Source organism: Esox lucius, chromosome 10 (assembly GCF_011004845.1).
Source record: "Esox lucius isolate fEsoLuc1 chromosome 10, fEsoLuc1.pri, whole genome shotgun sequence".
Lineage (NCBI taxonomy): Eukaryota > Metazoa > Chordata > Actinopteri > Esociformes > Esocidae > Esox > Esox lucius.
The window spans coordinates 26577663-26605440 of NC_047578.1; the positions used below are offsets into that span (position 1 = coordinate 26577663).

Consider the following 27778-nt stretch of genomic DNA (forward strand, 5'->3'; position numbering starts at 1 on the left):
TGCAATATAACCTTTTATTTAAAATAATGTTACAATTTATTACTCTACATGACAAACCTGTTTTTTTCCTTTTTACATTGGTTAGTAAACCTTCATATATTTTAAGATATAAAACTTTCCATTTCGTGTTTCAGTATCAGTTGTTAATTGATGTCTTTAATTTGATGAGTAAATGCAACACACTTTGACTTCCAGAACTTGACTCAATGTATATTTAAGTTAGCGCTTGCTTCCAAAATAGGCAAATACCCTACCCCACACAAAAGAAATGACCAACAGTGCTGCTAGCACACTAGACTATTTTCTGAAATAAATTAAGTTCAGTCGAGACAGAGTGCATTTTTATCCAAAGGACATTTTTAGCAATAATTTACACGTTACATGAAAGACAAAGGACAAAAAAAAACACCTAGGAGTTAATGTTGCCTACTGCCATGAAACAAAAGGCCAGCTCATCTGAAACATATAGATACAGAAATCCAAATTCACCTAGACAGAAAAAGGCTAACACACAAACTGCACTTACATCTCCTTGTCGGTTAGTCGTTAAGAACGCCTAGCTTAAGTAAAAAAAAGCCAGTGAGGTCCTTTAATACTGGAGTGAGTTCAGCAGGCCACAGCGTTCCCGAAACGTTCAGAAAGAAATACAGAATGTAGAATACCACACCCCATTGTGCCACGTACAATGAGGGGTCACAAGACTGTTGCATTCAGAAGGGTGGTGTAACTCGTGACTATACAAACACTTTTTTCAATTACTTTTTTAGTAATGCAGTTGTGGCTGAATGAAGTGTCAAGCTACTTACAGGGCCATGTAAGAGCACACCAAAATGTAGAGCGTTTGGCTGGAAAATGCATTCAAATCGGTGAGACGTGATCATTCTCATCCAACATAACGTAAACCCGCTAAAGAGCCTGAAAGAGAAAGACAAAGCGCAGGTACTCAGTTACAGTTAGCGGCGAATTAGTCTTTTTTTGCATTCCCGGCATCTCCCAGGCTCCTGCTCCTGTTACTATGACGATGGGCCACTGACAACTAGGACAACCAACTCCATCTTACAGGGTGTGCACCTGTGTCTCTCACACTCTATTCTCTATGTGAGCGCTGACAGACAGCACCTGCTACAAAATAGGGACGTGCTGTTAAGTACTTTTTCAAGTCTGTCAAATGCAATTTTTTTTGCTGATGAGAATACATGGACAGTTAAAAATACCGAAAAAACAAATATGAATGAGGGTGAGTGAGTCAGTTTTGTTACATGGTCAGGGGAGAGGCTGAACTGGGCATGCTCAGACAGTGGAGTGCTGCCAAGGCAACCACCTCTAGGTGGATGGTAGCACAACCTGGAGTGGAGGAACGGAACATTGGCAGGGCGAACGGTGGCGCCCACACGCACCTGCTCACTGTCACTTTCACTCTAAAAACTTACCACCACACACGCATGCACTGCACACGCACACGTACGCTGATAAAGCATCAACTATTATTGTGTCATCCATCTCTAAATTGGCTATTACTCTGGCTGTCAAAACAAATAGGGAGCATCTCAATAGCACATCTTCACCATCTCTCAGAATGCCCGGGCACACCAGTGTTACCGTTTGGTCATCAGCAATTTTGGGGAGGCACGCATTGCTGAACCATCAACTAATCCTCATAATTTTTTAAAGAAAAAAAGTCAAATAGTACACCTCTCCAACTACCTATTTTAACATTGTTTCTGCTGTAGACAGCGAGGAGGAGGGGCTGAGGCAATGGAACGGCAAGGGCTGAGTTTACACAGCCTGAAAGGATCTGCCAGGCAGCATTCGCTAGGAAGGGGAAATGCCTCCCATCCATCTCCATCGACACAGCCGTCACCTTGGCCCACGGTCGAGCCCCAATTTGCGCACTGCTCTTGACGTACACACCCTCCTTCGGCCCCTTTTTGGACCTCAGTCAAAGGTAGTGCACTACGTCGGCCAAAAAAAGCCTAAACCCCCCCGTTGGCCGGGTCCCAATAAGGCCACCCTAATGTCCTGTGTTCGCTCACATGAGGTGCAACGGGCAGCAACGGAGAGAGACCGCCAGAGTCATAACTGTATCCTCTTTAAGCTGCAGGCCAGCTAATTAATGCACTCTCTAATACACAGACAACCACACACACGCATACATAGACTTCACACTTAATAGATTAATAGCAGAGCAGAGCTCAGCGGGCGAGTTACAGAGCCCAGGGGAGCAATCGCTGCGAGGACTCCAGGAAGACCCTTCTCCATCTTTCCACTCAACACTGAATTAGTGGTAGGGTATAATGCTGTACTGCCCTCTGCTGTCTGTACTTTGCAGCACACACACACTCTCACATTGACACACGCATGCATGCACACGCACGCACAATATTCCTATCAATACTCAGTGTGGGGGAATTACTGGCTTGTTTCTAGTTGCGCCTAATGCTTACTTGATGAGACCGGACCCAGGAATTCATTCAGTACACAGCAACACCACTTTGATGAATAGGCCAAACACAATTTAATCTCCAAACTTTGGGATTTTCTGCTGAGTTGGCGCCGTAAATGTTTCAAGGGGATGAATGTTCACACTTCCGGTGGTGGTGTGCTGCCAAGCTACATCAATCAAGACCAGAGTGCGTTAGACATGTTAGAAAAATGGCAAACAGAGTGAGGATGAAAAGCCAGGGAGGACACTCCGCTGGTCGCTTTCCGCACGGTTAGTTTAAGGAATTCATCAAAGCCCTTCTTATATTCATCTCTTATCACTTCAGAGGGGATTTACTAAAACACAGCCAGACTGCATTTAAGCACAGACACAACAAACCCTTGCAACTCAAATCAACTTTCTCCTTTGATGCTTTTGGCGCGCGCGCACACGCGCACGCACACGCACACACACACACACACACAAAACAATCTGTTAATGTCCAGCATCAGTGAAAAACAATGCTTGCTCTCATTTTCTTTAGCTTCTTATTGCCAGCGACAGGGTGTCACGGCCAACATTTTTCTTGTTTCCCATCGCTTCTTCATGATGCTCAGTAGACCAGAGGCACATTGAAAAGAGTCGACCGCGGAACCAAACGTTTCACAGAACTGGCCATCGTAATTGTGTCGTGGATGCCGTCTGGCTTCCCCACTTTTATTCCCCAGGCCGATCCCGTTGAGGTGTTCACTTCATCCAGACAGAAAGCAGATCCCTCTGTTAAACGCGATCAATCGCAATGTCTCCTCAAAAAGTGGGGTGTCCCGCCCTGTGTTGGAGAAGTGATGCATGGAGAAAAAAGGATACACTGTTCTATGAACATCTAGTTATGACGTTAATGTTTTTTTTTGTTATTTTTTTGTTTTACTTTGTTGCTTGTATGTAAGCATCCCTGGATTGGTGTGATTTAGAAAATCGGTTTCCAGTAGCTGGCTGGAGCGTGGATCGCCTTAGTTCTCTCTTCACTTTAGTTTGCAGATGACGTTCTCAATTGTGGCTGTGATGTGGTGAAAGGACCAATTTGAGTTCTGGAGGAATTTTTTCTTTAGGATGTGGCGATCTCGCCCCCTAGATGGCGCCACCCCTTCTGTGTCTCCAGGGCAGGGATATATTCTAGAAAAGAGAATGTGTAAGACCACAAATCAAAACTTCCACTCCATGCAGAGGAGAAATACAAACAGTTATTTATATGGTAGTGAGTACAGTGCCAAACTGGTTGCTCTTTTGCAGATCGCATTCACGGTTTCTGGATCTTCCGATTGACACCTCGCCTTTGCTAATAATTCACTTTTGCTGATCACTTGCCTTTGTTGCCGTTTGTCCTTTCCTGTTCATTTGCCTTTGCTGATATGGGACAATTCCCGTTCATTTGCCCCGCTGCTCTTTGATCTTTCCTGTCCATTTGCCTTTGCAGTTTTGCATACGGTAAACATTTTTCACACTCATCTATTAATCTTTGTGCCTTAAAAGGAAGTGGCCTTGATGTGGATCACATGGTTGCGATTACTTTATGCTCATCAGCATACACCTGTCCATGTGCTCCTGTGCAATTCACCCCAGGAGATGATTAACTTTTGTTCTGTTCTCACACATTACTACCTACTGTAAGTGGCAGATGGGAGGACTTTAAAATAGGGCAATCTGCCATTTCGACATCCATTTCTGGACTTCCGGAAATGCCTGACGATTCATTTTCTTCTACACTTAGTTACAATCTAAATTAATCAGAACTTTGATATCATCATACATAGTTTAGTCTTTAAATTTGAGCGGTTATGTTTACTGAAACAGTGGCCTTATTTATAGTTTGAACTGAAGAACACTCCTTTACACGTTCCTGTCACCTAGTCCCGATGGGACGGAAACTTTTTTTCTCCGTATAATATACGCTATGTACAGGAAACAATAGCATTGTGAAGGGTTCATTTGACTTGTTGGACAATAAGGCTGACACTTGCACTTACCGTTGTTACTGCAGTTCTGGTTGTCTTTGTCAGAGGCCTCCTCTTCAACCTGACGTTGATGGGGAGAGGAGAATGTGTGAGAAGAACACTGTTGAACATTCGGAATATCTGAGAGATATTATTATTGTCAGTTAAAATCGGAAGAAATAACTCAGCATTTTTATTTTCTACAACCATATAATAAGCACATGGAAATTGTAATGGATAGTGGCTCTAGTGGCGCAGTAGTGGAAGTCACTGCCTCGCAGCAAAGATGCCTGCTCGTGAACGGGAGTTCAAGTCTGGGTGGCGGCATACAAAGTGTCCGGAGACCCCACAGTGGGCGGTGCAAACAGCCTGAAGTGCATGGGTAGAACGTCTGACAGGGTTGCCACACCCTGTCATTCTACAGTGACACGTGGTAGGTGGGGGGCAAATTGCAAGATGCAGAACTACGTATGACACATTTCAATCTGACAAACCAACCTTAACAGATGTCATCATGGTAAGAAGCTGAATACCTACTGGCTGAGCGAGCAATGTGATGAGGTGCAGAATTGAATATGACGCATTCAAATCTGTCAAACCACTCTCAAAAGAAGCCTTTACAATTCAAGATACTACACAGATTACACTATTACGAAACCATTTTACAAGGGCGCTTCCTGGATACCTTTCGTTTATGTGGCAAGTATTTAAAACTGCAATGGTCAATTGGTCAGGAATCTTTGAGATCCTCTCAGATGTCCATGAGATTCTGCTTGACACGCTATTTTTGAGTCCCTGAACATATCACCAAAACTACAACACATGGCTTATACATTTCAGACATTTCTACTAATCTTAACGGTGTAAATAAACCTTAATGTACTTAAGAGAAAACGGTCAGCATCCAGGCAACAGACAGAAAGGCTGTGCTAATGCAGTTCTAGATCAATTAACTGAAAAGGTTATCAGTTTCCATTTTCTAAAAAACAATTATTTTTGACATAGCAAATTAGCACTATAAGAAAAAAATACATAATAAGCATGAAATTCTATTTAATTTTGGACCTGTGCTTTTTTAAATAACTGCCCTTTTCAGACACTCAGCTGAACTTTTAAAACCTGGCTTGGCCCTCAACCCAAAACAAATGCTCAGCCCTGAAGTAGCATTGGAATGTTGTAAACTCCTACTGGGGATGTAAAATTGAAAGACAACAGCTATAACTAAATGGTACTCCCTACGTAGTAAACTACTTTTGAGCAAGTAAAACAGAGTGCACTGTAAAGACAATATAAATAGAACACAACAGGGTTCCATTTGGTACACAGCCAACATGTTATGTATTGGAGGAAAACCCTTACCTGTTTCCTCCACTTGAGCTCACAGAAGATCCTCTCGAAGCACTCGTGCATGTAGTTAAACTGTGAAGAGACCAAACACGCACTTTGATACAGGAACTGCAGCAGATCTATTTTTACCAATCCAGTTGATGTAGAACACCCAATTTCTTTTATAGTGTGCGACTTTAAACCTGATGAAAGGTAATGCACCGTCTCAGAAAATGGTACCAACTGGAACACACTATATATTCCTACACCCTGTTGTATGATGAGAATATAAAAATATGTTTCAATTAGTGCGGTCAAAGGATTGAAATAATAAATTGCATAATCTCCTGTAGTGAATTGTGATCAAACTTTTTAAAAGGTTTTTACTGCTTAACAGAGGTGGGGGACTCGAGTCACATGACTTGACTCGAGTCACAATTTTCAGGACTTGTGACTTGCTTGATTAAAGTAGGAAAATGACTTGACTTTGACTTGAGAACAAGTTACTTGAGACTTGACTTGAATTGAAGTGGAAGACTCGACAATGACTTGAACTTATAATAAACAAACAGCAATAAAATTATTTTATATGTTGTGACATCAGCACCACTAATCAGCGTATGTGCCTTTAACGCTGCACAATTCAAACCGCGCCAAACATGGCAGACAGTAATGTTAGTCGAGCTCCACAAATAGTATTGTTTGGATACAAGGACTTTGAACTGGACCGTGTGAATAAAAAAAGATTTGCCAGATGCAAAATATGCAACAACGTCAAATTTCATTCGTTATTTTAAGAACCACAAGGAAAGGTAAGAAAGTAATCTCTTTATATTCAGTTTCACTAAGCGTAATTACATATTAGGCAGTTTTTCAGTCACAATAATTAGTTTATACGGTTGTTATTATTAGCCCTTATTACATGGATTGGCTGAATTCCAGTGCAGAATGCGTGTTATTTCTTGATAACAGACCGTTGCCATGATAAACAGCGCGTTGCTATGGACGCAGCAGGATTCTAACCAGAGACGGAACGGACTATTTTCTTTAGAGGAAGCAATACAATCGTTTTTAAATCAATAAATTCCTTTTGAAATCAATATTTTGTGTCAAATTATAGATTTATTTGATAGGTAGCCATGTAATAAGCGGGATAAGGTATAGCGAGGAGGTTGTTATAGCGAATACAACCCCTTCAGGCTGATTTAAGATCCCTCCGCTTCGTCCCCCCCAAAAATTGTACCGCGGAGGAGAAAAATATTTGATTTTGAAATCGAGCTTCGCACCGAGCGCACGTCAGAAACAGAGGACAGTGTGTGTGTGTGTGTGTGTTCATCTCTTTAGTACTGTGACTTGACTTGAAACTTATAAGGACTCGACTTGACTTGCTTAGGGTGAACCCCTTGACTTGACTTGCTTGATTTATCTGAACTGTGACTTGAGACTTGACTCGAGACTTGATGGTTAAGACTTGAGACTTGCTTGGACTTGACCATGTGTGACTTGTCCCCATCTCTGCTGCTTAAACATGTTTTATTGTATACAACAGATGGTGCTTGCCTTGGAAGAAAATAAGGACAGGCCACACTGAATCACACCTAAAGTTGTCAAGGTACTGTCCTTTGATGTTTAGGGAGGACATGTGGTTATAATGGGGTTCAGGTGGGGGCCCCAAGCACGTGTCCTTATTAAATGATTCCCAAATCCAACCGAAAGTTAGGTCACTTGAATAATAGGCAAAGGAATAAGGTACGCAAAGTGGTTAGATGTTCATCTACAAACATTAAATCAGGGAAAATCTGGTCATCTCCCTAGACGCGTTTGCACAAGCCAAAGAGCTGTCTTTGGATGAGATGTTAGAAGTTCAAAACTTCATTACGCACACCTGATATCTTTCACATACAATGTATATTGTGTTTCTCAATCCATTGGAGTTCCCCAATGTTGTGTTTTACAACAGTTTTTGACAGTTTTCAACATGGCCAATAATGACTAGTGATGGGAAAGCAAACTTTGACTGCATCGGTTCTTTGGGTCGTTCAGTAAAAATTGCAGATCTTTCATTGGATTTCCTCAATGAGTCAGTAATGTCCAGAGTACCCCAGGACCCACAACCAGCAAACAAACATTTCAAGTCAAGAATCTACATACAAGCCTCTCATTCAAAATAGGGGGTTATTGCTGATTTAGACTTGAGGTTTAAATTAGGTATATTTTTAACTATTAACCACAATTAAAAAAAATTTGATGGGAAAAAAACTACAGCAGGTCTAGTTTTAGCTTAAAAAAAATGTAAGCGGCTGCTCGAGTTCCAACAAACACTTAACAAAAAAATTGTAAGTCTCTGCATTGGTTCATGGTTTTTCATTGAATTGATTTTAAGATATTGCTACTCATCTAAAAATCACTGAGTGCTAGAAGGCCAAGGTACATCTCAGACCTACTCAGTATGACCCTCTAGAACCGTTATGTCATCAGGGTCTTGTAAATGAACCATTCTCAGAGTTAGGACAAAGTCTGGTGAGGCAGTGTTTAGTCATTATGCTGGGCTGAGTTGAAACAAACTGCCAGAAAATCTTAGACTTGCTCCAAACTTTACCAGGCTGTTTTCTTCTGCCTTTTAGTAATATTTAGATAATCCTTAAGCCGTGTTAAATGGGGTGTTTTTATTTGTATGCTTTCTCTTTAATTCTAAAATAATTTCTAGTATGCATGATGTTTGCTTTTTCTAATGATAAGCAATTTCTATTGTATGAAATCTGTTATACAAATAAACCTGCCTTACCTTGTAATTTGTGCACTTCACATTCATTCGTATGTGTCAGTAGATAGAAGGCAGAGGGAACTCGATCCTTGTATATTTATATTACAAACCCGATTCCAAAAAAGTTGGGACACTGTACAATTGTGAATAAAAACAGAATGCAATGATGTGGAAGTTTCAAATTTCAACATTTTATTCAGAATACAACATAGATGACATATCAAATGTTTAAACTGAGAAAATGTATCACTTTAAGGGAAAAATAAGTTGATTTAAAATTTCATGGCATCAACACATCTCAAAAAAGTTGGGACAAGGCCCTTTTTACCACTGTGTGGCATCCCCTCTTCTTTATATAACAGACTGCAAATGTCTGGCGACTGAGAAGACAAGTTGCTCAAGTTTATGAATAGGAATGTTGTCCCATTCTTGTCTAATACAGGCTTCTAGTTGCTCAACAGTCTTAGGTCTTCTTTGTCGCACCTTCCTCTTTATGATGCACCAAATGTTTTCCATGGTTGAAAGATCTGGACTGCAGGCTGGCCATTTCAGTACCCGGATCCTTCTTTTATGCAGCCATGACATTGTGATTGATGCAGTATGTGGTCTGGCATTGTCATGTTGGAAAATGCAAGGTCTTCCCTGAAAGAGACGACGTCTGGATGGGAGCATCCAGATGTGTAGGCTGCCCATGCCACACGCATACATGCAACCCCATACCATCAGAGATGCAGGCTTCTGAACTGAGCGCTGATAACAACTTGGGTTGTCCTTGTCCTCTTTAGTCCGGATGACATGGCGTCCCAGTTTTCCAAAACGAACTTCTAATTTTTATTTGTCTGACCAAAGAACACTTTGCCACAGTCCATTTTAAATGATCCTTGGCCCAGAGAAAACGCCTGCGCTTCTGGAACCTGTTTAGATAAGTCTTCTTTTTTGACCTATAGAGTTTTAGCCGGCAACGACGAATGTCACGGTGGATTGTGTTCACCGACAATGTTTTCTGGAAGTATTCCTGAGCCCATGTTGTGATTTCCATTCCAGTATCATTCCTGTGTGTGATGCAGTGCCATCTGAGGGCCCGAAGATCACGGCATCCAGTATGGTTTTCCGGCCTTGACCCTTACGCACAGAGATTGTTCCAGATTCTCTGAATCTTTGGATGATATTATGCACTGTAGATGATGAGAACTTCAAACTCTTTGCAATTTTTCTCTGAGAATCTCCTTTCTGATATTGCTCCACTGCTTTTTTCGCCGCAGCATTGGGAGAATTGGTGATCCTCTGCCCATCTTGCATTCTGAGAGACACTGCCACTCTGAGGGGCTCTTTTTCTACCCAATCATGTTGCCAATTAACATAAGTTGCAAATTGGTCCTCCAGCTGTTCCTTATCTGTACATTTAACTTTTCCGGCCTCTTATTGCTACCTGTCCCAACTTTTTGGAATGTGTAGCTCTCATGTGTAGCTCTCGGGCTCAGCCCGAAGGAGCGACGTGGGGCCACCTTCCCGTGGGCTCACCACCTGCGGGAGGGACCATAAGGGGCCGTTGCGGAGAGGATTGGGCGGCGGTCGAAAGGCAGGGGCCTAGACAACCCGATCCCTGGACACAGAAACTAGCTCTAGGGACGTGGAATGTCACCTCGCTGGCGGGGAAGGAGCCTGAGATCGTGCGTGAGGTTGAGAGGTTCCGAATAGAGGTAGTCGGGATCACCTCTACGCACGGCTTGGGCTCTGGAACCACACTCCTTGAGAGAGGATGGACTCTTCACCACTCTGGAATTGCGCATGGTGAGAGGCGGCGGGCTGGTGTGGGTTTGCTTACAGCTCCCCAGCTCTGCCGCCATGTGTTGGAGTTTACCCCGGTGAACGAGAGGGTCGTTTCCCTGCGCCTAAGGGTCGGGGATAGGTCTCTCACTGTTGTTTGTGCCTACGGGCCGAACGGCAGTGCAGAGTACCCAACCTTCTTGGAGTCTCTGGGAGGGGTGCTGGAAAGTGCTCCGACTGGGGACTCTATAGTTCTACTGGGGGACTTCAACGCCCACGTGGGCAACGACAGTGACACCTGGAGGGGCGTGATTGGGAGGAACGGCCCCCCTGATCTGAACCCGAGTGGTGTTCAGTTATTGGACTTCTGTGCTAGTCACAGTTTGTCCATAACGAACACCATGTTCAAGCATAAGGGTGTCCATCAGTGCACGTGGCACCAGGACACCCTAGGCCGTAGGTCGATAATCGACTTTGTTGTAGTTTCATCTGACCTGTGGCCGTATGTCTTGGACACTGGTGGTGAGTTGGATCCGATGGCGGGGGAGGAAGCTGGACAGACTCGGCAGGCCCAAGCGTATTGTAAGGGTCTGCTGGGAACGTCTGGCCGAGTCTCCTGTCAGAGAGATCTTTAACTCCCACCTCCGGCAGAGCTTCGACTGGATCCCGAGGGAGGCTGGAGATATTGAGTCCGAGTGGACCATGTTCTCCACCACCATTGTCGAAGTGGCCGCTCTGAGCTGTAAGGTCTCCGGTGCCTGTCGAGGCAGCAATCCCCGAACCCGGTGGTGGACACCGGAAGTAAGGGATGCAGTCAAGCTGAAGAAGGAGTCCTATCAGGCCTGGTTGGCTTGTGGGACTCCTGAGGCAGCTGACGGGTACCGGCAAGGCAAGCGGACGGCAGCCCGGGTGGTTGTGGAGGCAAAAACTCGGGCCTGGGAGGAGTTCGATGAGGCCATGGAGAAGGACTATCGGCTGGCCCCGAAGAGATTCTGGCAAACCGTCCGGCGCCTCAGTAGAGGGAAACAGTGTCCTACCAAAGCTGTTTACAGTAGAGGTGGGCAGCTGTTAACCTCAACTGGGGATGTCGTCGGGCGGTGGAAGGAGTACTTCGAGGATCTCCTCAATCCCGCCGTCACGTCTTCTATTGAGGAAGCAGAGGATGAGGGCTCAAAGGTGGACTCGTCCATCACTCGGGCTGAAGTCACAGAGGTAGTCAAGAAACTCCTCGGTGGCAAGGCACCGGGGGTGGATGAGATCCGCCCTGAGTACCTCAAGTCTCTGGATGTTGTGGGGCTGTCTTGGTTGACACGCCTGTGCAACATCGCGTGGCAGTCGGGGACAGTGCCTCTGGGATGGCAGACCAGGGTGGTGGTCCCTCTTTTTAAGAAGGGGGACAGGAGGGTGTGTTCCAACTATAGGGGGATCACACTTCTCAGCCTCCCCGGGAAAGTCTATGCCAGGGTACTGGAGAGGAGAATACGGCCGATAGTAGAACCTCAGATTCAGGAGGAACAGTGTGGTTTTCGTCCGGGCCGTGGAACACTGGACCAGCTCTATACCCTCTACGGGGTGCTAGAGGGTTCATGGGAGTTTGCCCAACCAATCCACATGTGTTTTGTGGATTTGGAGAAGGCATTTGACTGTGTCCCTCGCGGCATCCTGTAGAGAGTGCTTCAGGAATATGGGGTCCTGGGTCCTTTGCTAAGGGCCGTCAGGTCCCTGTGCGACCGAAGCAGGAGCTTGGTTCGCATTCCTATTCATTGGCTGGGTGATCCTTTAGAGATAGGGTGAGAAGCAGCTCGGTCACCCGGGAGGAGCTGAGAGTAGAGCCGCTGCTCCTCCACATCAAGAGGGGTCAGTTGAGGTGGCTTGGGCATCTGTTTCGGATGCCTCCGGAACGTCCCACCGGGAGGAGACCCCGGGGAAGACCTAGTACACGCTGGAGGGACTATGTCTCCCGGCTGGCCTGGGAACGCCTCGGTGTCCCCCTGGAAGAGCTGGAGGAAGTGTCTAGGGAAAGGGAAGTCTGGGCATCTCTGCTTAGACAGCTGCCCCCGCGACCCGGCCTCGGATAAGCGGAAGAAAATGATGATGATGATGATGATGTAGCTCTCATGAAATCCAAAATGAGCCAATATTTGGCACGACATAACAAAACGTCTCACTTTCAACATTCGATATGTTATCTATATTCTATTGTGAATTAAATATAAGTTTGAGATTTGTAAATTATTCCAGTCCTTTTTTACTCACAATTTGTGTCCCAACTTTTTTGGAATCGGTTTTGTACTTGTATATTTGTATAACTTATATATTTATATTGTCCACTATGATGACAATATCCAGGTATGTACTGTGTCTTTAGAATACGTGTTGGATTGAATGGAACCTCATTTTTGTAGACCAATATCTGATTTTAACTTTACATGGCATATTACAGGGCTTGTTGAATTTCATGCGCCAACAGCTCTTGTCACAGTTACACCCTCCTCGCTAGGAGTGCGTGAAAGGGAGAAAGTAGATCATAACGCAATTCGCAAAGAGACAAAACCAGAATTTGATAACAGGACAAGAATGATTCACATTACTGTTTCACCAAATCATGAAACTTGGAATACATCTGAAACAGGCTCAATTAAAAACGTAACTCACAAAGCCACCAAAAAAAAAATTATAGAAAAAGTGACCATTTGGTCACAGTCTGGAACCCTGCCATTAATTCTGAGCATAGGCTAGAAAAACCATTAAATGATAACCTACCATGTTACAAGCAAGGTGTTCGCGCATGCACGCACGCACGCACGTCTCATGAATAACTACTCTATGATACTAAATACGAAAAATACAGCTCTGTAAAAAAAATCAAGAGACCATAGCAAATTTAACACTTCTGTTCCTCACTCAAAACCTCCTTTCAACTTTTTTGGAGGTCAAGTGCCATTACGTAAACAGTATGCTGCAAAAAAAAAAAACACTGACTATGGATGATTCTGAGGCTCAAAAAGAAAAGTTTGTTAAGAGCAAAACAATTTTTTTTTATGGCTTAGCCTTTAAAACCTATCACGCATGTTAACTTTGACAGACCAAACTTTAATTTAACCTTCAATCTCCTATGTTGGTCTCATATTAAATCAATTTTCAAAAAAATACCTTGCCAAAATTGCACAGCACCACAGTTTGAAAACAAAAATCCAACCCATTCATTTTCATTTCATTTTTTCACACAAAGACAAGAGATTCATTGGGGAGTAGTGGAGCAACTAGTGGGGACTGACATCGTTACAGTTGTAACTCTATTCAACTCCAGTCCTGGTGGGCCAACACACTTTTATGCTTTGCTTTTACCAGTAGTTAATTGCAGTCACCTGGCTTCCTAGGTCATAATCAGTGCCTAATTAAAAGGAGATAATGCGTTTCCTCCAGGACCGGAGTGGAATAACCCAGCTTTGAAATATTTTGATGAGTTTGGGGGCTATGCTTCTCTACTGTGTTGTTGACTCACATATGGTGTAAATATCTTCACCCAGCGAGGTTTCTTCTCTCCTCTGGCATACTCGAAGCAGAATGCCATACCCTCCTCGTCAGTGTCCCAGCGCTGCATTTCAGCCCACTCAAAAGCTATGACCTGGTTCTGATGGAGCGGAGGAGACAATGGTCAGGACTAGGGTGTCACGTTTTGGGGAATATTCAGGAGGTGGAAACTTTCTTTGTGGATTTATGTGAATATGAAAATGTACAGAAATATGTGCAAATTAATATGATTTAAATGTAGATATAACACACACACACACACACACACACTTAGTAGACAATTGCAAATGAGGAAATCCTTCCAATAGAAATATTAAACTATTTAGTTATAAGTTGAACTTGAATTAAATAAGTTGACATGGGTTGATTTCACTGAACAACAAAAGACTATTCAATGATGTGTTCCCAATGATCCACTGCATTCCCCCCAAAAAAGTCAACATACATATGTAAAACGATACTTTAAAGACTAAAACTATGGTTGTCTTCCTCTCAGGCCTCCATTTCCTCTCCCTGGACCTCCTCAATGTCCACCTCTTGAACGTCAGACTCTGAGGCCTCATGTGTACAGTCACTTTTCCAACCTTGTTGAGGATGGCTCATTGTCAGGATGAAAGGCCTCAGATTCGCCCAGACAGCCACCAGTTGTTAAAGACTTGAATTGGTCACCCTGTTGCATGCTTTGGTGTCTGTGTTGACAAACAGGGACAAGTGGGGCTCTGAGGCAGCTGATGTTAGTGAGATTTGGAGGATGATAGAGGCAACAGGAGAAAGAGCCTAAGCTCTACAAAATCCCACCAGGTGGCTGATGAGATATGTTGGCACTTCTGCCATATTGCCTCTCCATCTCAAAGCCCTTGCTTGGAAGTGTACTTCACCAGACTGCCAAAATGCCTGCCCTCATCCAGGCCAAAGTAGTGAGACATGGCAGTCATGACACCATAGGCCTTCCTGATCTGCATCATACAGGATGCTCTTGCCAGCATACAAAAAAACAACCTGTAAGCTAACTGATGAATTTAATCAAACTTTCACAAATTCCCAGCCATGAAACATTTCTGCAAAAATTCCGGAAAGTTTCTAAACCATTGCAACCCTAGTCAGGACACAGAATGCCAGGCCCCTAGGAATAGTGACAGTAATATCATACATATACAGCAAACTAACATTCCTTGTCCCTCTATCTAACAACTAAGAGTTCTGACACAGACTTCGCAGCCTCACTCACCTCCAACGTGCCGTCTTCTGTGCAGGCGTGCAACTTGAAGTGGTGGATGCTGATGGCCGTGATGACGTGGCCCTTCCTCCGAGAGTCACAGGCGCAGTGGGGGAACATGACCTCATTGTAGCCCTCACAGGAGCGCAGCAGACTCAGGTACTGGCAAGACAACAGACGGCTTATCAACCACACATAAAACTGGAACGAAGTTCACTATTCAAATGAATTTCCATACACACGTTAAGTCAGCAATAGATGATTCATAGCAACAAGAAAGGTACAGACAAATTAAGGGTGTATCTGAATATCGTCAGAGAAATTTCTCAAGTAATAACTTTGTTAAATCTGTCTGGGAGTGATGTGAGTGGAGAGGGGAAACTGAAAACTAGGCTCTGTCATATTGATCAAATAATTAAATTAACCGAATCCATAATCCTAAAACAGGGACACATTCCAGGGTCTTTTCAAATAGCTCTTGCAATGTGTTTAGTACCAATCTTTTTTGGTTGCACAGGAGTTTTAATACCGTACGCATGGGGAGGAAAAAACTATCTACAGGCCAGGATGGGGACTAACCATGGCCATCTTGCGCTGTTCTGCCAGTTTTGTCAGCTGGTAAGACTTGTCTTCTGTTTTGATGAATCCCTTTTTCACATCATCCAATGCCTTAACAGAGAGACAGAGGAAGTGAGAAAGGGGCTTTTGTTAGGGACAACACAGCATTCTACTGAACTCAGAGGAGGAGCAGTGGCACGCAATCTCATTCAAACAGACCACAGATAAACAGCAGAGGCAGTGGAATGATGGAGGAGGCAAGAAAAGCCCACTAGCAGGTTTCTACTAACCTGGGGGCATTTTACATCGTGACAGTATCAGGCCCAAACATCTAAACAGTATTCTTGACCAAACAAGGAACTGCAGCATGATTAATAGATTCACTTTGATACAGGGCCAAACACAGGTTATTAACATAGGTAATTGATCTAGATTTCTGAAGTACCAGGATCAGATATTGAGTAACCGTGGCAGGCTCTGGCTCTCAGCTGGTGGAATCAGTAGACGAACACCCTTAGACAATTCCACATTTTGGACTTTTCCCAGTGTTGATCAAAAACACACATTTTCACTTAATGTTGTAACACAATCCAAGGGGGGTGAATACTTTTGAGAGGCACTGTAACAGATCTGTAAGGCAAGCTGTAAGGCTAACAGATTAGAACAAAGATATGCCTACCTGATGGAAGCAGTAGTGCACTGCCAGAGGGTTGTCCCTAAGAAGCTCCTCCTCCTGAGAGGAGAAGAGCCACTTGCGGAGGGCCAGACAGGTGCCTGGCACGGCCGACGTGTAATTCTGCACATACAGCTTGTGGGGAAACTCGTTGGGGGCCAGTTTCCGCACTAGAAGGGGAGGAGCAGAACTCTGGTTACTTCCAATAAATCAGCGTTGAAGCAACATGAAGCAACTTTGCAAACTCAAGTGTTAAAGTGTCTACAAACTGACAGGAGTGTAAAAAGTAAAAGTTTCGGGGGGTTGTAGCACCACTCCTCCAGTTGCATCTAATTCTGGCATTAATTCAGATGAAGTAAAATGACTACTAAGGTTAAAGTTTACAAATATTTTTGATTCAGTTGATTTTGCTGCAAGAACAGCGACCGTGTGGTTAAACTACCCTGGTTGTGCGTGATTGGCTCACCACAGCACCTGCTACAATACCTAGCAGTTATTAAATACAGCCCATTTTAGAGAAACTTCAACATCTGTATACAGTATTCATTGTCTGGATGCGTACAGGGAAGTACAATTACTCTAAGAGAATTGTCTATTCAAAAGCTTATTCACACTTTCCATTCACGCCATAGAATGTAGCCTTTTTCCATTGTCATATTGTTTATCTGGGTCAAACTAATTAGTATCTTCATTATTAGTGTACTCATTATTTAAGGCATTATTGAAGTAACGCATTTCATTATTCTGTGCTCATTTAAATGATTTAATTTTCTCTATGAAGGGAAAGAATATATAATGGTCAGGGTCCATGACTCCTCTGTTCGCCGGAGACAACCTCTTCCCATTCAACAAATTTTGAATTTGCTGAAATCAGCTATGGATTAAAAATCCAGATAAGGCTCCACTGATAACCAGGTGTTTGAAGCTAATGCCATGGTGCAGAAAGAACAGCTTTGCTGTCGGGCCAGCTTTACATCAGCCCCCTTTGTCACGGGTGTTTTGTAAAAGCACTTTGTGACAGCTGCAGGGCTTTATAAATAAATGTGATTGATGATTTATATATTATAGGGCATTTCATGTACTGGTGCAGTGGCTTAGAGGGGATGCATAAAGTTTACCCATACATAGTGTACATTTAAAATTCACCTCGGGCTTCACAAATACAATGCTGCAGCATGAGTTGTGATGCTGGTTGGAGGGTCTTACCGAAGGAGTGGTTGATGACTTCAAAGAGGGCAAAGTAGCTGGCCATGATGCTGTCCATGCCAACCTTCATTACTAACGCCTGGGGGACGGAGCAAAAGTTCACAACACCAAGGCTGTATTAGTTAGTGGTATTTAATCTTATTTAGTCACACAGAGTACTACAAGCAAGGATCTTTAAGACCAAATAGTGTTAACTTTCCCCAGAATTCCATGGATTTGCAAAATCCCAGTTGGAATTTCTTGAATCTGCAATGAATAATCAGTGAATCTACGAATTATTTAATCAGGATTTCAATCACACCTGCAAATTTCAAAGAAGTTGCCAGAATTGTGCACCTCTAAGAGCAGGGTTCTATCAAAACATGGTCAATAGTGCAGTTCTAGAATACAGTTTCTATACCTGACACAGTAAATCAACAGTGCTGTTCAATAAAACTATTTCTATACCTGGTACACTTGGTCGGTAGTACTGTTCTTGCGCACCCTGACAGAGATGGTTGTCTTGTCTGGCAAGGCTATCCGCAGCTCCACATCAGACACTCCATTGTAATTCTGACAAACAGAAAGAAGAGAGTGAGTATCACTGTGCGTGTATAATTCAAGATGCTTGCAGGCATGACAACACAGCTAGGGAGTGTCTTCGCAAACACACCTCATCTGATTCTGACAGGAATTCCTGCATGATTTCACTCTCCCCAATCACCCGCACTGAACAAACTAGAGGGAGGAAAAAAAAAAAGAGGAGAGAATTCAAACAGTATTTCATTTGCAAAGTTCCTCTTACACAATACAGTTAATATAAGCTGCGTTTCACAAGAAATGTACATTTAATAGGTATTGCAATGACTTGAGCTCCATCTCAAAGTTCAATAAGCAACGTTACATCAAATATGGTTTGTCACCTTTAGTCACTAAACACTACTGTTCTTATGAAATTGTGCAAAACGTTGTTTCAACTAAAGCACTGTTTTGTTGTTCCTATGGAATAAAACCAAAATTATAAGTCGGACAAGCTGTATAAGATATCACTGCTTCCAGCTCAATGCAGGGCCTCCAATGGTGTGCATCATGGCTCTGCTAAACTACAGCCATCAAGGTCAGGCTTTGCCATCAGCCATCAAGGGAATGATTCCCTTGAAATCAATGAAAGCAGCATAAGCGGCACGCAATTTCCGTTCAAAATTGTTTGCCTCCAATTACAGCATCCAAGGTCAAGAGGTGATTATAAAGGACTAACCAACATATTTAAATGCAAACCATAGAAAATAAAAAAGCTGCAGCAGACAGTGTGCAAGAGGGCCAACGCTTTACTTGTCTAGTCTAGAGAAATAAAAATAATTTGAATTTGGTCTCTGCAAGAAGACATTTCCCAGGCCTCTTAAAAATGTAAAACAGAAAACATTGTCAATAAATACCTATGTGTTGGTCTGATATGGACAGAATTAAAGAATGAGCCTTTTGCAATTATCATGTGCCTGTGTCCACGTCTGTATTTTAGGACTGCAATAATCGATAATGAAAAAAAGAAATGTTGACAACAAATGTCATTAATCGATTTATGTGGGAGGAAGCTAAAAAATAAAAACATTGAAAGACTGCAGAGGCTTTCTGGCTCAGTGCGGTAAGTTAATCGACAACCAGTGTGTCATAGTCTGCTTTTTACAGGGCCCTGCTTTAGTTTTGTTGATCTCGGTTGAGTTTCACATGTACACCAATGAAATGCAACTTCATCTATAAAATATCAAGGAACTAAACAAGCTGGCTGTGCTAACTTAAGTTTATTATGTTCTTATAGAGTAAAACACCATTGTGATTTCAGAAAGTAAGGGTTAGTAAGAAATGCTGTTTTTTTTCTTTTCAGATTGCAATAATGAAAATACATCTAAAATGAAAGTTTGCACTGTATTCCACTGACTCCTACGGGTTTCCAACTTTCTGTGGATATTACCAGGCATAGCAATTCTACACAAAATTTGATTCAAGACGGTCAGCCCAAGAGGTTAAAAGAAATAGTAAAATACTTTTACGTGTAACATATTTCTCTAAGGCAGGAGCAAAGAGGTACCATTCAGATGTCAACATTAAACATTCTTGAAAGGAATTTAGTGACTATCCGGAAACGTCTCTGTGCACTCCCTTGATTCACTTCTCTTCCCCACACCTCTCTTAAGGTCCGCTACCTAGTTCTCTAACTTTGCTACCTTCACCTCTAAGCTGACTTCAGGTACATTTTGTTACCTTGTCCTCCACCTGTCCAATCTCACCTCTCTCCAAGTATTCCTCCAGGCCTCTGCGCCGTGCATCCAGCTGCTGCTCAGACAGGGAAAAGGGCCACTTTCCGGGGATCTTGGGGAAGGTGTAGTTGGCAAACTCCCTTTTCAGGTTCTGGTTCAGGATGGCAAACTCCCGGTAGCGCTTGGAGCACAGCTGTCTGCCTGACATGTACACATTGTACACCTGCGGTGGGGGGGGGGAATCACAACTGGGGTTAGGAATAAAACATACAGGACAATAGCTCCTTCACATAGGGTTGGGCAGTCCGGCTTTTCGTAGATTTGTTTCTTCTTCCTGGCTGTAACACTCTATCCCCTTTAACCGCTAAAAGCATTCCACTCAGGCTAGTTAAACAGCCGAAGACTGCACTGTTTCAGGGAAAGACGGTGGTCAACTGTTCTGACAGGGAAAGACGGTGGTCAACTGTTCTGACAGGCTAAGACGGTGGTCAACTGTTCTGACAGGCTAAGACGGTGGTCAACTGTTCTGACAGGCTAAGACGGTGGTCAACTGTTCTGACAGGCTAAGACGGTGGTCAACTGTTCTGACAGGCTAAGACGGTGGTCAACTGTTCTGACAGGCTAAGACGGTGGTCAACTGTTCTGACAGGCTAAGACGGTGGTCAACTGTTCTGACAGGGAAAGACGGTGGTCAACTGTTCTGACAGGCTAAGACGGTGGTCAACTGTTCTGACAGGCTAAGACGGTGGTCAACTGTTCTGACAGGCTAAGACGGTGGTCAACTGTTCTGACAGGCTAAGACGGTGGTCAACTGTTCTGACAGGCTAAGACGGTGGTCAACTGTTCTGACAGGCTAAGACGGTGGTCAACTGTTCTGACAGGCTAAGACGGTGGTCAACTGTTCTGACAGGCTAAGACGGTGGTCAACTGTTCTGACAGGCTAAGACGGTGGTCAACTGTTCTGACAGGCTAAGACGGTGGTCAACTGTTCTGACAGGCTAAGACGGTGGTCAACTGTTCTGACAGGCTAAGACGGTGGTCAACTGTTCTGACAGGCTAAGACGGTGGTGAACTGAGAAAAGTGGAACAGGCATCAAGGTTTCCCCAGAGGGCATTCTGAGTTACCATGACGTTGAACACTACATGTACATACTTGAATGTTCATTAATCCACTCCAAGTGTCACTGTACCAACCACAATGCAAAAACTCAAAGTAGGCCAGGGAACAGGCCACCCTCCAGAAGAAGAGATAGAACTAAGTTTGCCAGGTGATGCTTTGGCACGTTACACACATTTGGTCCATCCTCTTGTTCTTTGTTAACGAGGGACAATGAGAAAACCCATGTAGGCCGGGGATTACATGCCCAAGCAACCCTAAAATGTCAAACTCATTGAGATCACATGGATATAACTGATTTGCATTCAGACACAGGAATCAGCCTTTCGAGAAGAACAATGAATTACCATCAAGCTACATGTTTACATTGCACAATACGCCTGTGAACAATCCTTCTACTAGCTGGGACAGAAGCCAGCTGTCACAATTCTTTGTCACAAAGTTTTTTCCAACCAAAGCACTCGCTACTACCGCAGAGAAGTTCGAAAGGTTATGATCTTGGAGGAAAGATGATATGTTTGCATTGTGTCTGTGTAGTGGTTCAAACTTAAAACCATTCAATAGTATAGACTGACAGTCTGAAACAAATCATGGAATACAGACAAACACGGAATTCAACAAAACGAATAATGATTTCATATTAATCAAATAATTCTGTTAATACTGGAGTTGTGACAGACATAAACCTGTTGGGCCTTCTGAAACCACCACTGTTGAGATTCTGTTAGCCATGTGGCTCTGAATGGTACTACCTCAACCTATTTTGCTTTGCTAATAATACACCCTTTCATTTAATTATGCATGTCCTGGGTCCTCCATGCAAACAGATCGGTTCTCACAGACAGAATAATTGTATTCACTTCCACAATAGACCATGATTGCCTACCAGACGTTAACATAAATGAAAGCTAAACTCATATATTTAACTTATATCAATCAAAAAAAATTGATAGTTTAGAATTGATATGCAATCGTTTCAACAGCAGGTTTTCAAGTATTATCCGACACAGGTTCCAACATAATGCAAAATGCACCTACTTGAAACTGAACTCTAAAAGCGCACATTCACATAAAATATTTCTCCATTAACCAAACACTTATCCAGAAAGACGACTGCATGCATTTGAGCACCGTTCCCCACGTGAGGCTATAACCAATAATTATGGCATTCTCCCTGCTCTTCCAACTGAGCCACAAGGGACCTAGTTTCTCCTTTTTCTCTTATTTGTTTTTCATCTCATTTTCTAATTCAGAACTCCAGCAGCAGTAAACAACGCTCACCACAAATCTCTCGGAGTGCTGCTCCACGTGCTTGAAGGTAGGAATGGAGATGGGCACGGCCTGCTTGTCACTGTAGTCGTAGCTGGGCTGGGCGGCGCTCTCATCCCCGGCTTCCAGACCGTCAGCCTCTTGCGGAGGCACGGACAACACAGACAGCACCAGTTCCCTCTCCCCTGCCCGAATTAGATCAACTACCTGCTTGTGGGTAGCCCCCTCCACACTTACCCCATTACTGCAGAGAAAGACAGACAGGGGGGGGGGGTTAATAACACTACATTTAACACATTATTCAGACAGCAGGAAACAGGGAGAAAGGTAAGAGATACCAACAGACAAGTTGTAGTACGGTTGGAAAAAGAAAGTGAAAGATAGAGAGAGGAAGACAGGTAAGTAGGATTACAGTCGCAAAAAGAGACAGGCAAGTGATAGTTTAGTTGTAAACCAAGAGATGGCGAAGAGGGAGTACAGTACGAAAATAAGGGAGACAGGCGAGTGGGAGTATGGTGGTGCTGAAACACCGGTCCCCAGTAGGGAGTGGACTATATGCTTCTGACTGAGTGTTACAAATACACCACAGACTCTCCACGGTGCTCATGTTACTCTAGCCTTGTACCAGCTGTATTCATGGTGGTCGGTTTTGGTTACACCTATCCTCCAACAGCAGGGAGGTAGGGCAGCGCTGGCCTGCCTGCCATACAGTACACAGTTTCCATCATTTCTTATTCATTTCCGTGATACCCAACCAGGGAGTCAAACAGAGGCTGAGAGGTGGGGAAAGACTGGAGGGAAAGGAGTGTCATATGAAAGTGAAAGGCTTCAGGACTCGATGGGAACTTTCAACAAGCCTATTCTGAGGGCATTCACAAACCAGACAAAAGGAGCAATGTAGAGATGTGCAGTAGCTAACATCTCACTGCAGTGTCACTTTGATGCAGCCCTTATGTGCCCATCTATAGGGGAAAATACAGTGAACCGTCTGCCAAAATGTATCTCATGAATGCCATATATAGAAAGGAGAGGGTAGGGGGAACTGAATTGGGATGAAGTCCAAATAAAATAAAAGGGAGAGCTGAAAAAGCATTTGTCTTGTCACTAGCTACTTTAGAAGAAATGTATTTCACTAGTTGGTAATGATAACTAAATTAATTGTTTTGAAATTACAAAACAAAAAGCATTCATACACTTTTGTTTTTATCAATCAATAAGGATCACGAATAGCCTGAAGAGCCCTTCAACATAGAGTGGAATGGGTCTAAGCTGCTGAAATATGACTACAGACTTCAAGTTCATATCCAATTGCCAGGGAAGCAGTAGGAGCTGGTTAATGTGTCACATGAACAGCAGTGATCATATGATCCAGATAGAGAGGCTAATAACACTAGTCTGTCAGAAGTAGGGCAGCAGGTAGGGAATAGGGTGCCATTTGAAACGCAGGAAAACGGTTTGATTACTCAGCAAGATGGGTGGACCATTTTCTGCATTCTTTCGCTTTGTTATTGAGCAGGAGAAGTTCAATCGCGCATTTATTTTCCGGCTTCTCTTCAGTAAAGCCTATAAAGTGAAGTCAGTTCCCTAAATGAACTTCACTACTTCTGCAATAACAAAACACCCAATATTGTGTTGTTGGAAAAAAGGTTTGAGATGTTAATTCTCTTCTTTGAGGTACTGATTAAAATAGGCTTTTCCTGGCTTTAGGTGCTGGCCTTTGCCAAAAACAATGGCCATTTGTACTGTCTAAACTAGAGTCTAGTAACAGCTGTTTTATCTCTCCCTACACATGTACACAATCAGAAATGGAGCATTAACAAAGTTGGCAAGGTGAAAAGGCAGTTCTGTCCCTTAGTAAAGGCATTTAAACATAATTGTTCCTATCTCATTGATGAAAATGAGAATGTGTTTTTCTGCAACTTACCCGGCAAAATAAGAGTTTGAACAACTACATCCACCAATAAGGGGCATGCCTCAAACAACGGTTCACTGGCGACATGCAGATACTGGGCTGATTAGGCCAGGTTAGGTCTACCAGACAGTCTGTGAAGGAAGTTTGGGCTGTCTGACAGTCCTAGTCACATCCGCAACTACATGTAGCTAGTCAATTGTGCTTTGAAGTGTGCACGCGCACATCCAGTAAGTTATCTTTCAGGAACATTCAGAGGAGATGCAAGTTGGACAGAGCCTTCATCGGGAGGGATTTCAAGGTCTCATTGCACTGTAGCAACTCCATCCGCTGGCTTCAGAGGCCACAAAGCTAACTCGGGTCGTCACGTGAGTGTGATTTATATGGGTCGACCCATGTGATTACGTCATTGGAAAAGCTGTGTGGAAAATAGCTGAATTGCTCGGAGCAAATTACCTGGGTTCTGTGTAGTAGCTAAGTTGGCAGGGCATTGCTCATGCAATGCCAGGATTGTGGGTTTGATTCCCATGGGAGGCCAGGAGAAAATAATTAAAGAAAATGCATTCACTCACTACTGTAAATCGCCCTGGATAAGTGTGTCTGCTCAATTCCTCACATGTAAAAAGAAAAGGCTTGCCAAAATCCCTTGGGAGTTGCTGCGATAAGACAGAGCCGTATATAGAATAATCAGACGTGACAATATTGGGGATAGGAAGAAAAAGAGGATTAAAAAAATACTTTCTGGAACATTCCATTTAACATAAATTGTAATGTACTGAAGAAAAACTGTTGAAAAACAAAAAGCTTTGGGTGCTGGGTTGGGAAATGCTGTTAGCATGACCAGTGCCCTTTGAATATGTGGCTCATGGCTTCAAGCAACACCAACCAAACAGAAGCAAAAATATGTGTGCTCTCTTCTGTCATGGTCCTGTCAGCCATGAAGAGTAAGAGAGTCCTGTCTTTACTTTATAATCTATCATAATTCCTTGACGTTAACAAGAAACCAACTGCAACTGTCACATTATCAAATCATCACAGGATGAAGTTTGCTTAGTCTACAAGAAGCTCACAGACCCATATAGGCCTGCAGTTAATAACAGTTGTTATTTTTAACAGTAACATTCAGTCTTTGGGGACATTAGAGTACAGAAGCCTGCCAGATTAATATTATGCCAAAGACTCTACCTTACTTTTAGCAGCACGTGTCCCACGTTGGACAGTATCTACAAGTTTGAGTGGAAAATCATATTTTCATACAAAGCAGTGCCCAAGAAAGTATAAAATCAAATTGTTTGATGGCACTAACACCATAACCCTTCCAAATCAAACACTGACTTCAATGATTGAGCACAAGCTCATTTTCTCTTTGCATCTATAGGTTAATGTTGTGATCACAAAAACAACTGCGCACGATAAGCATGCTTGGGGGGGGGCATCGAACAGTTATTTTTCCGTGATACTTTTCCGGTCATCGCTCATTAATGTAAATGACAGCCTTTCCATCAATTCCGTGGATAGATTATGGATTACACTCAAACGCTGGAATCCTAAGGTATAATAACCGGTAAGAACATATCTACTGTAACTTATCAAGGTGGAGAAATTATATAACACAGCTAGCCTACACTGTACTGTTACTAGACGAGCTCACTGCTCAAGTGTACTTCAGTACCGTAGCTAGCTACTCTACCTCTACTGAACGAACTGGCTCGAGGTATAGCAAAGATATTATGTGTTGTGGTGGTGCACAAGTACAGTACATTGTTACGCACATGTGTATAGCGCATATATTTGTCTGTGTAGATTTGTTTCCTAAAATACGTTGTTTCCTAAAAATGCTCGATTACAGACAAATGCTACCGCAGTGACAGAGATAGATCTTTGAGGTAGTACAGTATTGTAGCTAAGCCAATTTCACAGCTAAGGTTAGCAAATGTTAGCAAACTAGAGTACGTGTTAAGTTACGTCTAGTAGTACCTACATAGCTAATTGTCAAACACACGTCTGCGTTCTATAACTTGTCTTGATAGTTGCCATAAAGAAAATACTACATCTCAGGATACAGTTAGTTAGCCACTTGGCTAGCAACGTTAGCTAACTTAGCTAGCCAGGCTTAGTCGTTGACAGCTAGTTTGCAAGATAACGTAAGTTAGCCAGCGAGCAATTCGAGTTCCTAGCTAAGAAGCTAGCAACAACCAATATTGTTGTGTTACTTAAAGAAAGTCAACTTACACCTCCAGAATCCTGTCACCCTTTGATATGCCAGCTCGGTCCGCCGCACCTCCGGGCAAAACCGCACTGACATGTTGAAGAGGGGCGTACAATTCCCCATTGATGCTTCGCAGTTGCCCTCCTTCGCTAACTTGCCCACGAACGTTGAATCCATATCCTGATTCCGACTTTACAATTCTAACCATCCGTGGACCTGACGTCACCTGGGTAGCATTTTGGCCTCCCGTACCAACTACAGACCCTGCAGCGGGTCCATTACGGGAAGCCGAAGGAAGAGTCGACCGAATTTCGTCGCCTTCAACATCCGCCATCTTCTACTCAAAGCCTACCAGGCAGTACCTTCTCCAGTCGGTGTCTAGCGGATTCAAAACAAGAGACTAGCTCAGACTAGCTCCTCCAGACCGACTCAGTCGGTTGTTAACCCGCCCCTCAATCGCATCACGAGACCTCACTTTACTTTCCCCACTCAACAGGCATCGCGGGAGCTGTGTGTTTATGCGGCTGTCATCAGTTTATATTCCGACCAAGCCTACCCAAACATAGACTTGTCACCAGCCACCATCCTATTATGTAAAGGGTTTGCGTGTACCGCTTAATTAAAGTCCTACGGTTTGCATATGCCGCTAATCTTCTAATTCACTTCCTCAAGCCTCCGCCTCTATATCAATAGCCCCACCACAACCAGTCAGATCGTGTGGTTTAAAATATCCTAGCCCATTAATTAATATTTGATGAAAAGTTATTGAATTCCGTTTTGGAAATATTTATCTTAATATCTCTACATTTGTTTACATTTAGTATTGGGCACTTTCCCATTCTAAACCATCTGAAACTACGATTAATTAGTATTTTAGTCGATAAGATGAGCCAGCGGGGATCGTTCCAACAGGTGCATGGGTTGTCCTGGAGGTTTTGCTGCTGCTTTCTAGTGGCATGGAATTGACCGAAGTTATAATACTATTTATGAAATGTTGCTTTAAACGAACTCCAAATCGGAATTATATGTGAAACTAATCATTTTGGTTATTTATTTCAAGGCTGACAACACCGTTTTTGACATTTGGGTTAATGGCTTATAGCCGTAGTATATTTAAGCAACAAGGCACAGGGGTGTGGTATGGCCGATATAACACGGCTAAGAGCACGTTAGACAAGTTTATGACATCCGTCCAGGTGGCTTTTACTGTGTCATCACTCTTTTTCATCCTTTTTCTGATTTATTTTCCCTATATTGATATTACCCTACACTGTCACCAGGTTGTAGCTCACTTATCATTGGAAAGCTCAATTATAGCATTTGTGTTAATCAAAAATGGGAACTCCAGATTCGGTGGGCTACTTAATTTGAATTAATAATAAAGTTTCCCTCTCGTAATTATTTAGATTTATATTTAAAAATCTACAGCTGAGAACTAGAAGCTTCTGATAACCACGGCCCAATGAATGCAGGATCAGAATGTCCATTAGGCAACATTTCAGAATTTGAATGTAAACAGAACTTTTACCTCTAGGGTACATATCAGAATTAACAATATAAATTGCTTTAAAAAGGAACCCCTA

General features: G+C 43.1%; 1 protein-coding gene across 1 annotated transcript; it reads right to left on the reverse strand.

The window, feature by feature from the left end:
- On the reverse strand, positions 1–26840 carry snx27a (sorting nexin 27a). The gene is made up of 13 exons (XM_010899082.5): positions 26219–26840; positions 22090–22321; positions 19722–19914; positions 18110–18174; positions 17905–18009; positions 17458–17536; positions 16258–16421; positions 15600–15689; positions 15033–15182; positions 13776–13904; positions 5773–5832; positions 4447–4495; positions 1–3595 (listed from the first exon to the last, which is right to left on the reverse strand). Exons 1-13 carry the CDS (start codon positions 26527–26529, stop codon positions 3528–3530), a joined length of 1695 nt encoding a protein of 564 aa, XP_010897384.1. The 5' UTR covers positions 26530–26840; the 3' UTR covers positions 1–3527.
- Positions 26841–27778: the final 938 nt, after the last annotated feature.

Excerpts from the sequence above, each read along its gene's own strand:
- snx27a (XM_010899082.5), bottom strand. The coding sequence starts at position 26,529 with ATGGCGGATGTTGAAGGCGACGAAATTCGGTCGACTCTTCCTTCGGCT. Across the intron at positions 18,010-18,109 it reads TCCTGTCAGAATCAGATGAG|AATTACAATGGAGTGTCTGA; the intron begins GTGTGTTTGCGA and ends TCTGTTTGTCAG. Across the intron at positions 4,496-5,772 it reads AGCTCAAGTGGAGGAAACAG|GTTGAAGAGGAGGCCTCTGA; the intron begins GTAAGGGTTTTC and ends CATCAACGTCAG.